This window comes from Mya arenaria, chromosome 2 (genome assembly GCF_026914265.1).
Source record: "Mya arenaria isolate MELC-2E11 chromosome 2, ASM2691426v1".
In the NCBI taxonomy this organism is placed as follows: domain Eukaryota; kingdom Metazoa; phylum Mollusca; class Bivalvia; order Myida; family Myidae; genus Mya; species Mya arenaria.
Window position 1 is genome coordinate 55,387,365 of NC_069123.1, and position 13,906 is coordinate 55,401,270.

Below are 13,906 nucleotides of genomic sequence, written 5' to 3' on the forward strand. Positions count from 1 at the left end.
TCTCCCAAACCACAAGGCTTAGGCCGTTGATACATGGTAGGTAGGATCACCAAATGGTCCTCTACCAAGATTGTTCAAATTATGGCCCTTGGGTCAAAATTGGCCCCGCCCCGGGGGGTCATGGGTTTTCTCTATATGTTTATAGTGAAAACTTAAAAAATCTTCTCCTCTGAACTTACTTGGCCTAGAGATTAGATATTTGTCATGATTTATCGTCTAGTGGACCTCTACAAAGTTTGTTCAAATTATGGCCCTGGGGTCAAAATTGGCCCCGCCCCGGGGGGTCATGGGTATGCTCTATATGTTTATAGTTAAAACTTCAAAAATCTTCTCCTTGGAACTTACTTGGACTAGAGCTTAGATATTTGGCATGATTCATCATCTAGTGGACCTCTACAAAGATTGTTCAAATTATGGCCTTGGGGTCAAAATTGACCCCGCCCCGGGGGGTCATAGGTATACTTGATATGTTTATAGTTAAAACTTCAAAAATCTCCTCATAAACCGCTTAGCCAATTTCATCCAAACTTCACAGAAATGTTCCTTGGGTGGTCCCCTTTGAAATTTGTTCAAAGAATTGAATTCCATGCAGAACTCTGGTTGCCATGGCAACGGAAAGGAAAAACTTTAAAAATCTTCTTCTCCAAAACCACATGGCCTAGAGCCTTAATATTTGGTATATAGCATCATCTAGTAGTCCTCTACCAAATTTGGTAAAACTATCCCCCTGGGGTCAAAAATGGCCCCGTTCCGGGGGTCACTTGTTTTACATAGACTTATATAGGGAAAAATTTAAAAATCTTCTTCTCAAAAACCACAAGGCCTAGAACCTTGAAAATTTGTATGTGTCATCATGTAGTGGTCCTCTACAAAATTTGTTCAAATTATTCTCCTGGGGTCAAAAATGGCCCCGCCCCAGGGGTCACTAGTTTTATTACATAGTGTTATATAATAAATCTTTAAAAATCTTCTTCTCCGAAACTGTAAGGCCCAGGGCTTAGATATTTGGTATACAGCATCATCTAGTGGACCTCTACCAGATTTGTTCAATTTATTGCCACAGGGTCAAAATTGACCCCGCCTAGGGGGTCCTTGTTTTTACGTAGTGTTATATAGTAAATCTTTAAAAATATTCTTCTCCAGAACCGTAAGGCCAGGAGCTTAGATATTTGGTATTCAACATCATCTTGTGGACCTCTATCAAAGTTGTTCAAATTATTGCCACAGGGTCAAAATTGACCCCGCCCTGAAAGTTATTTGTTTTTATATAGTCTTATATAATAAAACTTTAAAAATCCTCTTCTCCGAAATATAAGACCTAGAGCTTTCATATTTGGTATATAGTGTTACCTAGTGGATCTACACCAAAGGTATTCAAATTATTGTCCCGGGGTCAAATTGGCCTTGCTCAGGGGTCATTTGTTTTTACATTGTCTTGTCACTTAAACATCTTTTCCTCTGAAAGTAAAGGTCAGAATGACTCCATACTTGATTTGTAGCATCCTTACATGGTCCTCTCTCAACTTTGTTCAAATGGTTTTGTTTGGCCCCTTTTAGGGGTCACCAGAGCAAAAAATAGAAAAAACGTTTAAACAACTTGATCTTATTAACTGCTTGATGGATCTTCAAGTCTGAAGCATCCTAGCATGGGCCTCTGTCAGGTCTTTTCAAATAATTTTGTTTGGCCCCTTTTAAGGGCCACCAGAGCTAAAATTAGTAAAAAAAACATAACCTTTTCTTCGCATGAACCCCTTGATAGATCTTCAGCAAATTTGGTTTGAAGTGTCCTTGCATGGACCTCTCTTAAATTTGTTCACATAATTTTGTTTGGCCTGGTTGCCATGGCAACCTAAAGGAAAATGTCAACAATTGGTTATAATCATCTTCTTCTCCTAAACCGCTTTGACAATTTTGATGAAACTTCATAGGAATGATCCTTGGTTGGTGCTTTTTCAAAATTGTTCAAAGAAATTAATTCCATGAAGAACTCTGGTTGACATGGCAACCTAAAGGAAAAGTGTCAACAATTGGTTGCAATCATCTTCTTCTCCTAAACCCCTTGGACAATTTTGATGAAACTTTATAGGAATGATCCTTGGTTGGTGCTTTTTCAAAATTGTTCAAAAAAATTAATTCCATGCAGAACTCTGGTTGCCATGGCAACCTGAAGGAAAATATAGTCTGTCGTGTCCGCGCTGTGACTTTCTCTTATATGGACGGATTTTAAAATGACTTGCCATATGTTTTCGACATACCAAGACAACGTGTCGTGTGCAAGACCCATGTCCCTACCTCTAAGGTGAAAGATACACTAAGTGTTTATTCACAATGGAATGCTGAATATGAGGACATAAAGAGTGTTGGCTGTCATTTAGTATGATTGTTTTTTTTTCTATGCTCAGAGGCAATATAATATAACTTGCAATATGTATTTGACACATAAAGGCAAGATCAACTTTTTATGTACTTGTTCATAGCTCAATGTCACATTGGGGGGCATTTGTCACATACTTTGACAGCTCTTGTTCAATATTCTTTGAGAAACAAGCTATGTTAAACTCTTTTACTCAGGTGAGCGATTTAGGGCCATCATGGCCCTCTTGTTCAAATTTTGTGAAAATAAATAAACTGAATGACACTGTTCCAAATGTTGTAGGTTTTGGAAGCATATGTCATATTATTCAGTATGATACACATCATAGGTTTCAATTGTTAAGTGTCAGTTCTTGTTTTATGCATTGGCTTAAGCTTACTAGTTGATGTGACTTATAAGCATCAGCTTATCTTAAATGCATGTGTTTTTTAAGACTCGTACAGCTGTAGTGCAGCCATGGATATGACGCTGATCCAGGATAGTCAGGCGGCTGTTTCTGCAGGGTTCACTGTGAATGCTGATGACTTCTACCAGGCTGTAACAGCAAGGTGACTTTATTTACAGTTCATTTGCTGGCTTTCAGTTTTTAAATAAAAATTGAATGCAAATTTATGTTGAAAATTTTCATTATAATGATGATGACAAATATTGATTTTTTGGTGGATGACATGACAATTAATAGATAAATGTAATACTTTTTGCAGCTATCCGTCAGTGTTCAGACAGACATTCTCAAGCAACGCAGAACTGCTCTCCCGAATCCAGGGACTTACCAATGGCATGAGTACCAATCCTGCCAACACTAAGCTGCTCGTCCTCCTTTTGGAGGGAGACGTTACTGACCAGGCAGTCAAGGATTCACTGATTGCCTACCGCCAGGCCGGTGGTGTGGTTGCTATCATCAGTTCTGATCCAGCAATTGGACTGGCCAACTTTATCTTCATGGCAACAAGTCCAGATCACATTTTTGTAAAAAAGGATTTTGGTGCCAGGAGAAACAGCAGGTTTATTGCAAGGAAGCTTTGTATAAGTAAGTGTTTGGAATATCAAACTGGTGCTTAAGAATTTTTAAGTGCTATTGAATTTTATAGGTGATAAAACTACGTATATGTGCACCAATGTCTTGTTGTTGTTCAAATAAAATGATTTTTTTTTATATGCCTATGGAAAATATCATGTTATTTTCACTTGTCTTATATATTGACATTATATCCCATATTGATTTTATAATCTTAACAAATATTATCTATGTATATTTAACCTTATTGTGTATGTGTAAGTGTAATTATTTGTTTCCACATACATGCCATATTTCTGGAGACTATTCCAAGGATTCAGGGCGATTTTGTAGTATTCAGGTATTTTTAGCAGTTGGCGAAGTATTTCGAAGTTTCGAAATATATTTAGACGCATGTATGAAAAAATGCTTTCACATATATTTATTGCTATGAAAACCTTCAATTTTTTGAATTTACAGAATTATTTTATATATCATGATTCATCATATTCTTTTGATGCACTGTTATGTCATACTGTAATGCACTTGCAGAACAAAATCTACCATTTTCAATACAATTTAATTGATTTACCTTCCTCCAAAGTCAATTTAAAAATTCTGCTTAATACTATCAGCTATGATGACGTTCAGACAATAAAAGAATGGAATAAATATTATTTATTTATTCCATTTCCCAAAAAGTAATGTTTCTTTGCCTTTGATCATTACTACAAATAAGTTAATTGCTTCTTGTAAAAGTTTCCTTTTGGCATTTATCAAACCTTTTTTAAAATATTCATTGTAATTTATGCAGTCATTTCTCCCTTGTGGAGTTGTTTGTTACATACAGTTTCACTCACAGACTGTGTTTTTTTTTATTTTTTATTTTAAATTACGGAGGATTTCTCCCGCCCAGAGACTGGGGAAAGGATCAAAATCCCGAGGATTTTTCCCCCTGCCAGGGATATGGCATGTATACTTCAATTAAATATGAAACAGTTTCAGTAAATTCCTTCAAATACAAACACATCATGGTTTGATAAGAAAAAGAAGAACTTATTGTGAATAATTCTATGCAACTGTTACAGCTCCATGTCTGGACGGGGAGGAGAGGATGGAGGGTGGGGAGTGTGACAAGTGTAAACGTGGAACATATCGTACGGTCACTGAGTCACATGTCTGTTTACCGTGTGGCGTGAAGAAAACCACTCTTGACATGGGTGCTACACTTAATACTGAGTGTGTTCGTAAGTCAGCCCAGCATGCCTTCATTATGTTATGTAAAATTATGGTTTATACTATTTGAAAAACATAAAACTACCTGCTGTAAACAAAATTCCATTGTATAGGATCCTTATGATGGACAAAAATATTGTATTGCCATTCTGATTTTTATTATTAAACAAGTAGAAAATCATTATAAATATTCAGCTCTATACTTTAAGCACTACCACTGAGAGTCTTGCTTCTATGCCCACAGTATTGTTAAAGTTCTATATGTTTACTCATTTTCTGTACCATATAACACAGCTGACTGTAAGGCGGGGGAGAAAATGGTAGGTGACTCCTGTGAGAAATGCCCAGTTGGCTCTTACCAGCCTGAACTAAAGGACTTCTGCATAGAGTGTGAAACTGATTTTACAACTGCTAACACTGGTAGTGCTGGCCCTGATGACTGCATAAGTAAGAAATGTTTTGTTAAAGCATACATATTTTCAAACATTATATACAAAATTCAGTGCCTTCAAATACTGTAATTTGTTTTTGAAATTAAATTATTTTTTGTATCACATAACCAGATTCAATTATGCAGTTTTGATATGATATTATTATGATATATCTATGTCATATTTTCCACTCTGAATACATTTGTCATGCTCTCAAAACCACTAAGATATCCCTATAATACAACTAACCCTAAGACTAACTATGTATACATCTCTATAAGGGAGCTGCCCTGCTGGCACAAAGCGAAGTTCAGATGAGAGTTCCTGTTTTTTGTGCCCTGTTGGGACATACCAGCCCGAGCCTCTCAAAGATGTTTGTCTTGAGTGTGCCCCGAACCTTATCACTGCAGCAACCAGCAGTACCTCCCCAGACCTGTGTATAGGTATGCTGTTCACTTTCATGTTTTAAATATTACATATTCTAAATTCAAGCTTTTTGCAGTTGATTTACATGTACGTGCATTTTCTTACCAAAAACCTGACTCTCCCCAATGTATTAAAATATTAGAATTATATATTTAAAGAACAGAATATGACTTGATTATATGATCATTTCCTCTTCCTTTTAGAGTAAAAATCATCATCAGTCTTATTCCTACGCAAGCTATTGAAGGATTTTTTGCTCTTTATTTCAGATCGTTGCAATGTGAAGATGGACATTGTGTTAGTGCTTGATGCATCTTCCAGCCTTCAGCCTCTGGAGTTCACTTTGATGAAGGGATTCCTCGTCAACACCATCTCCCAGTGAGCATACTGTCATTCTGCTATGTTACAATGCTATTTTAGGCCCTCATTAATGCACATTAAAAGATTGATTATTCCTGTTTTTGGCAAGCGCCAAGCTTTTCATAACGCTTACACTGACAAAAGTTTTATATAAGTTACTTATATACTTGGATCATTTAGATAAGAAATGATTATTTTGCTCATATTATTTTCTTTGTAGATATAAGGTTGGCCCAACAGATGTGCGGATTGGCATTATATTCTACTCAAATAATGTGGCGACTAGTCCACGTCTTCGCCTAGATGCGACAGTGGACCGAAACCTAGCCACTAACATTGCCTCAAGCATCCCGCAGGGCTCCATTGCAGGATCCAACATGGCCAGCGCTATCACGGAGGCGAATAACATGATTAATGACCAACCAAGGGCTGATGCCACACACTATGCTAAGTTTATAGTTGTTGTAGCAGCAAAACCATCAGATAATTCTGTTCAGTCCATTGAGAGAGCTTCAGATGCAAAGGATGATTTTATAGAGGTGGTCAGTGTGGGTGTAGGTGGTCAGAACCAGGCAGAGGAACTTGCAAGTATTGCCTCAGACAACTCCTTGTTTGTGACATCAGCCACCTTTTTGGAAACCCTCAACCTTGACCTTCTACCTGTCATGTGTCAATGTGAGTATCATGTTTTTGACTGAGGTTTTTGGCATCAATATTGCATTTCGATATTATAGGCTAAAACCTAAATAATGTGAAGTAAAAATTAATACATCTATTCATTATGAAAATTATAAGCTCAGAAAAATTATATTAGCATTCTCGTTGAATTTTTTATCCTTTTTTTCATGAAAATATGAAAATATTATATCATTTAGTATGCTAAACTATTATTTACTCTTGGTTGTGTTAATTTTTTTATATATTTATATCCTTCAGCAATGTTCACCTGTGGAGCCAGCATGGATGTGTTTTATGTGAAGGACATTTCCACCTCCACGACACTGTCCAGTAAAGTGGACACCTTCATCTCTAACATGAATGATATGTACGTTTTTGGAATATATAGAAAACACATTCATAGTTGTTCATTAGTAAGTAATACCTGTGCAGACAATCTCACTTTCTATGAACTTATAATTATGTTCTTTCATCTGATGTCGTACTTTTCCCTAGTTTATGAGCACAAGACCATTCATGTAGCTAGTATGGGAGACATTTTTATCCTAACTCTTATTTCAACTGAATAACAATGAAGCCTGTCTATTTCCCAGGTACACTAGTAACAGTTTCACCGAACTAACTGGAACCAACCTGCAGGATGCCTTGACTGGAAACACACCTCTGGCTCTCACTGCCCCGCAGAACACCGCTGTAGTTGTCATCTTCACTGACAAAAACCCAACTTCCAGCTGGACAGCAGGGGTCCAGACCGCAGCAGCAGACTTGTCAGATAAGGGCGTGGTCATTGCTGTTGTGTACGAGAGTGATACAGAGACAACCATGGTTGGTGTTGGCTCAAATGATGATGTTGTCTTCTCTAAGAATAACTTTCATCTTTCGCCGTATGATGACGTTCTATTCAGGAGTTTATGCATAGGTAAGATGCAAGATAGTAGCATTTCTGCTGTTATAAACAAATTATTTAGAACAAGATATTTATTGAAATTATGATAATGTTGTAATCATGAGTTGATACGAATTATCACAAAGGAAAACACAAGAAGTTTTGATGTTGTTGTTTTTCCAGAGCCGTGTTCAGACGGAGCTGAGAGGGATAATACAGGAGAATGTAAGGAATGCTTGAAGGGCTCTTACCGCACAGCAACCTCTACACATATGTGCCAGGACTGTCCCGACAACCAGAGCACACAGGGGCCAGGCGCCACCTCACAGACACAGTGTAGGTCTCACAGACAAGAAATGCTAAAAGATATAGAAATAACATGATAATTATACATTGTACTTTGGCATCTTTGACCTTTCAACAAACTATATCTATATTGTCTCTGTTACCTTATCTTTAGTGGTAATCTGGTATTTCAAACATTTGACATTTGTAATGTAAGTTATTGTTAACCGAACTGTCTTTTACCATAAAAATATGTCTGAACCAACTTGAGAACAAATGTGAATCTAATTTCTTCCCAAGGTGTTCCATGTAGTGCAAGTGAGTGGCAGTGTGATAATGGGGACTGTATTGATGAGGCGCTCAGGTGTGATGGCGCTACCAACTGTGGTGATAACTCTGATGAGGACAGTTGTAGTAAGTAGCATCTAAAATTTGGGCTAGTGTTAGCCATGTAGAATCATAGTTGAGAAAATTAAGGTATTGTCATATCAAAACTTATATAAAAAAAAATTAAGAAAATAAAATCTTAGCACAAATGTACTTTACATTAAAACGGTACCATATTTTTTCCCTACACACAGGAGCTATTGTGATAGGATGGTGTTTCTTGGGTGGTCCTTTTCCAGATTCCTTCAATTAAAGTGGTTCCATGCACAGCTCTTGTTACCATGGCAACTGAAAGGAAAAACTTTGGAAATCTCCTCTGAAACTGTTTTCAAACTGTTTCAAAAAAATGTCATGGAAATGTTCCGTACATGGCTTCTATAAGTTTAAAGCCTCAGTTGGTCCTGGCAAGTTGACACTTATCATATCCCCACTCCCCCACAACCCCCCCCCCCCCCAATAACTACAAAACAACAAAATAGCTGGTGCAAAAGCCTGATAATAGAAATGTCCTCATAATTCTGTCACACATTTTCGCGATATTTATTCTGTGAATAATTTTTGCGATGTCACATGTTGTAAGCAGAGCCATCGTAGCCAATTAAGATTGACATGTTATCAAGCATGTCGCTGTTCAGATATCTTATAGAATAAGTGTATGAGTATGTTAAATAATGCGGAATTTTATACGCGGGTTAACAATGAATAGCAAAAGCGTGACAATTGTTTACATGAGAAATGGACATTGATTTTGACATCCATTTGATGTAATAAAAACAGGTTTTTCAACCTAGAGGATGTAGTATAACAAACACTGTTTGTGCAGTACAATTTCTTTTTTTACTGACTCGGTTTTGGACTGAGATTGCTCCCTCTGTCAAATATAATATCATTTGGGTACTGTTATCACATCCTAGGATAGCTCTAGTTTGGTTTACAGATTAATCTCAAACAAATGTTTGGAAATAATGACATTTTTAGTTAGCTGAAGACTTGATCTATACCATTTACATATCTTATCATTATGATAGATGTCTTTCTGAGGCTTTGTTCTGTAATCCACTCCTCAGATACATGCGTGGCTGGGCAGCGGTATGATGGCTCTACCTGTATCACATGCGAGAAGGGTACTTACCAACCTGACAAGAAGCAGACTTTGTGTCTTAAATGCCCGGAGAGATCCACTACTATCGGTCCGGGGAAAACAAGTGTTGCCGATTGCTCAGGTATAACGCACGAATATGTCGAATAAGATATAGTGTTTTGTTAAAAGTTAAAATTCTCTTGATTGATAGAAATCGAATAACTTGCGAAACCATTGAAAAAGATAATTTTTGAAATTATTGTGTCCATGAATGAATGTTTAGTGAGTATAAGACACTTGTTTCTGGACATGTGACCAGCGCAGGATAGATCTGTCATCTACCCCCATGGAAGATGAATCATTATAATGCAGCAATATTTAAAAATATTTTAAATCATATATTCATTTCTGTGTTTGATCACAGGCGGATCCAGCATTCGAAATAAGAGGGGGCGCTACTTAGGGGCGTTACCTTTTGACTTGCGCACCTCCCTCACATCTGAAATCAGGGGGGTTTGGTGGTCATTTGCCAAGAAATATTATCAATTTCTAGTCTTAAATTGTGCATTGTGAAAATATTTATTACTTGCACCCCCCCCCCAAAAAAAAAAAAAGACACACAAACTTCACACTTAATCCACTTGAGATTATGACATAATTAAGCAATCATAAGCATCCATTTTGGTGAAAAGTACAAAAATTGTGTATTTAATGTAAATTCCATCAAAATTTGGAAATTACTGTAACATAAGGAAAAATATCAATCATATAAATCTGGATAAAATTTTGATCTTGTATTGCTATCCACTACTGAATCACATGAAAAATGCATAATGTAAAATTTCCTTCACATGAATATATATATATATATATATATATATACTTATCTGACCACATATTTCTGTTTGTCTGCCTAGTGGTTTGTGATGAGTCTGGGCAGGAGCTGGATGTGACAAGTGGTCAATGTGTTGACTGCCCTGCCGGCAAGTTCCGGGATGCAAATCTTCACACCGCCTGTCTCCCTTGTTCAAATGGATGGACGAGTCCAGCAGCATCGACCTCAGTGGACGACTGTCAGCGTAAGTGGTGGAGATAGTTGTAGGGAGCTTGTAAGCCAATATAAATTACGTTACATGACCCTTTTTATGTCTTAATTATCCCCCGCCTTGAAAAGGCGAGGGGATATAGTAATGGTAGGCATGATTCCGCGCGTCTGTGGGTGCGTCCGTCCGTCCCACATTCATTTTTTTGCATCTCCTCTTACATTTCTCATGCGATTTCTACCAAACTTTCACAGATTGATGATCATAAAGTGAAGCAGCGCATATTGTCTGGCTTTGCGATTTGACCATTTTTGAAAGAGTTATTGCCCTTTGCTTATTTTACATTTAAAATTGGTTTCTTTGCAAATCCTCTTACATTTTTTCATGCGATTTTTACCAAACTTTCACAGATTGATGACTGTATAATGACGCAGGGCGTATTGTCGGGCTTTCGCAATTCAGCCATTTTTTAAAGAGTTATTGCCCTTTCTTTATTTTACATTTAAAATTGGTTTCTTCGCAAATCCTCTTACGTTTTCATGCGATTTCTACCAAACTTTCAAAGATTGATGACTATATAGTGACACAGCACATATTGTTGGGTTTTTGCGATTCGACCATTTTTTAAAGAGTTCTAGCCCTTTGTTTATTTTACATTTAAAATTAGTTTCTTTGCAACTCCTCTTAAGTTTTTCATGCGATTTTTACCAAACTTTCACAGATTGATGACTATATAGTGACGCAGCGCATATTGTCGGGCTTTCACGATTCAGCCATTTTTGAAAGAGTTATTTCCCCTTTTTTTTACATTTAAAATTGGTTTCTTCGCAACTCCTCTTATGTTTTTTATGTAATTTCTACCAAACTTTCACAGATTGATGATTATATAGTGACGCAGCGCATATTCTGGCTTTGGCAATTCGACCATTTTAGGAAGAGTTATTGCCCTTTCTTAATATGCATTTCTTATGTTCCTGAGAAACTACCCTTACCATTGATTGGCTTTCGTTATAAAAAATGCCCCCATGAGGTAGGGGATATAGCTGTCTGTGACCGCTCTTGTTCAAGTGTAAAATGGTGAAACAAGTCAGTTTTAAGATGTGAAGAGATTGATTTATTATCAAAGCTTTGATTGACTGGGTTCTAGACCTCCACCTTTCCACCATTTGATTAGCCCAATAATGCTTTTACATACAGTTTTTAAAGTTAAGACTTTGTTGTCTATTTATGCGGTCTGCTTAAACTACACCACATTAGTTTATTGTTCATACAATACAAAACAGTATGATATCTTTAACAGCGCCATGTTTGGCTGGTGAGTTCTGGAATACTGATACGAGGGCATGTGAAAAATGTGTCTCCAACACCTTCACACCCAACCCTGGCCAGATGAGCTGTTTGTCCTGCCCTGCTGGCACAACTACTGGGCCCATCACAGGCGCTACATCACAGACCCAGTGTACAAGTATGTGGCAGAATATCTTATATAATTTTGTAGTTTTCAGGTCTGAACTTTAAGTGGTTGTAAGTAATGTAGTTTAAAAATGTTTTTATGAAAAAAAGTTGTAGTCAAATAGAATTTCAAACTCAAAGCCTTATTAAAATTGTTAATATAGTTGTATAAATTTAGTACATATATTAACAACAAAGCTTTTTATAGTAAAGCCCATAACTATGGATAATTATTTGAAGACTTGTGTTATGCAGTTCCATATTTATGATTTTCTCCTTGAAAGTAACAAGACACATTATGTTACACACAAAAAAAGTCATATATATTAGTACAATTCTTGTTTAAAACAGATGTGTGTGCAGATGGGTTTTACCTTCCGGAAGGGATGACAGATAGCACTTCTTGTACTGCATGTCCCACCAACACATATAGTGTTATATAGTAAATCTTTAAAAATATTCTTCTCCAGAACCGTAAGGCCAGGAGCTTAGATATTTGGTATTCAACATCATCTTGTGGACCTCTATCAAAGTTGTTCAAATTATTGCCACAGGGTCAAAATTGACCCCGCCCTGAAAGTTATTTGTTTTTATATAGTCTTATATAATAAAACTTTAAAAATCCTCTTCTCCGAAATATAAGACCTAGAGCTTTCATATTTGGTATATAGTGTTACCTAGTGGATCTACACCAAAGGTATTCAAATTATTGTCCCGGGGTCAAATTGGCCTTGCTCAGGGGTCATTTGTTTTTACATTGTCTTGTCACTTAAACATCTTTTCCTCTGAAAGTAAAGGTCAGAATGACTCCATACTTGATTTGTAGCATCCTTACATGGTCCTCTCTCAACTTTGTTCAAATGGTTTTGTTTGGCCCCTTTTAGGGGTCACCAGAGCAAAAAATAGAAAAAACGTTTAAACAACTTGATCTTATTAACTGCTTGATGGATCTTCAAGTCTGAAGCATCCTAGCATGGGCCTCTGTCAGGTCTTTTCAAATAATTTTGTTTGGCCCCTTTTAAGGGCCACCAGAGCTAAAATTAGTAAAAAAAACATAACCTTTTCTTCGCATGAACCCCTTGATAGATCTTCAGCAAATTTGGTTTGAAGTGTCCTTGCATGGACCTCTCTTAAATTTGTTCACATAATTTTGTTTGGCCTGGTTGCCATGGCAACCTAAAGGAAAATGTCAACAATTGGTTATAATCATCTTCTTCTCCTAAACCGCTTTGACAATTTTGATGAAACTTCATAGGAATGATCCTTGGTTGGTGCTTTTTCAAAATTGTTCAAAGAAATTAATTCCATGAAGAACTCTGGTTGACATGGCAACCTAAAGGAAAAGTGTCAACAATTGGTTGCAATCATCTTCTTCTCCTAAACCCCTTGGACAATTTTGATGAAACTTTATAGGAATGATCCTTGGTTGGTGCTTTTTCAAAATTGTTCAAAAAAATTAATTCCATGCAGAACTCTGGTTGCCATGGCAACCTGAAGGAAAATATAGTCTGTCGTGTCCGCGCTGTGACTTTCTCTTATATGGACGGATTTTAAAATGACTTGCCATATGTTTTCGACATACCAAGACAACGTGTCGTGTGCAAGACCCATGTCCCTACCTCTAAGGTGAAAGATACACTAAGTGTTTATTCACAATGGAATGCTGAATATGAGGACATAAAGAGTGTTGGCTGTCATTTAGTATGATTGTTTTTTTTTCTATGCTCAGAGGCAATATAATATAACTTGCAATATGTATTTGACACATAAAGGCAAGATCAACTTTTTATGTACTTGTTCATAGCTCAATGTCACATTGGGGGGCATTTGTCACATACTTTGACAGCTCTTGTTCAATATTCTTTGAGAAACAAGCTATGTTAAACTCTTTTACTCAGGTGAGCGATTTAGGGCCATCATGGCCCTCTTGTTCAAATTTTGTGAAAATAAATAAACTGAATGACACTGTTCCAAATGTTGTAGGTTTTGGAAGCATATGTCATATTATTCAGTATGATACACATCATAGGTTTCAATTGTTAAGTGTCAGTTCTTGTTTTATGCATTGGCTTAAGCTTACTAGTTGATGTGACTTATAAGCATCAGCTTATCTTAAATGCATGTGTTTTTTAAGACTCGTACAGCTGTAGTGCAGCCATGGATATGACGCTGATCCAGGATAGTCAGGCGGCTGTTTCTGCAGGGTTCACTGTGAATGCTGATGACTTCTACCAGGCTGTAACAGCAAGGTGACTTTATTTACAGTTCAT

General features: G+C 36.8%; 1 protein-coding gene across 1 annotated transcript in view; it reads left to right on the plus strand.

The window, feature by feature from the left end:
• LOC128208995 (uncharacterized) overlaps window positions 1–13,906 on the plus strand; it is a 136,429-nt gene that overhangs the window by 33,680 nt on the left and 88,843 nt on the right. Inside the window, exons 20-34 of the mRNA XM_052912785.1 lie at window positions 2,808–2,922; window positions 3,079–3,404; window positions 4,460–4,618; window positions 4,902–5,054; window positions 5,320–5,481; window positions 5,734–5,842; window positions 6,045–6,499; window positions 6,761–6,869; window positions 7,096–7,421; window positions 7,572–7,724; window positions 7,974–8,087; window positions 9,128–9,283; window positions 10,059–10,220; window positions 11,485–11,649; window positions 13,771–13,885. Coding sequence (XP_052768745.1) covers window positions 2,808–2,922; window positions 3,079–3,404; window positions 4,460–4,618; window positions 4,902–5,054; window positions 5,320–5,481; window positions 5,734–5,842; window positions 6,045–6,499; window positions 6,761–6,869; window positions 7,096–7,421; window positions 7,572–7,724; window positions 7,974–8,087; window positions 9,128–9,283; window positions 10,059–10,220; window positions 11,485–11,649; window positions 13,771–13,885 — 2,779 coding nt within the window. The remainder of the gene's footprint in view (window positions 1–2,807; window positions 2,923–3,078; window positions 3,405–4,459; window positions 4,619–4,901; window positions 5,055–5,319; window positions 5,482–5,733; window positions 5,843–6,044; window positions 6,500–6,760; window positions 6,870–7,095; window positions 7,422–7,571; window positions 7,725–7,973; window positions 8,088–9,127; window positions 9,284–10,058; window positions 10,221–11,484; window positions 11,650–13,770; window positions 13,886–13,906) is intronic.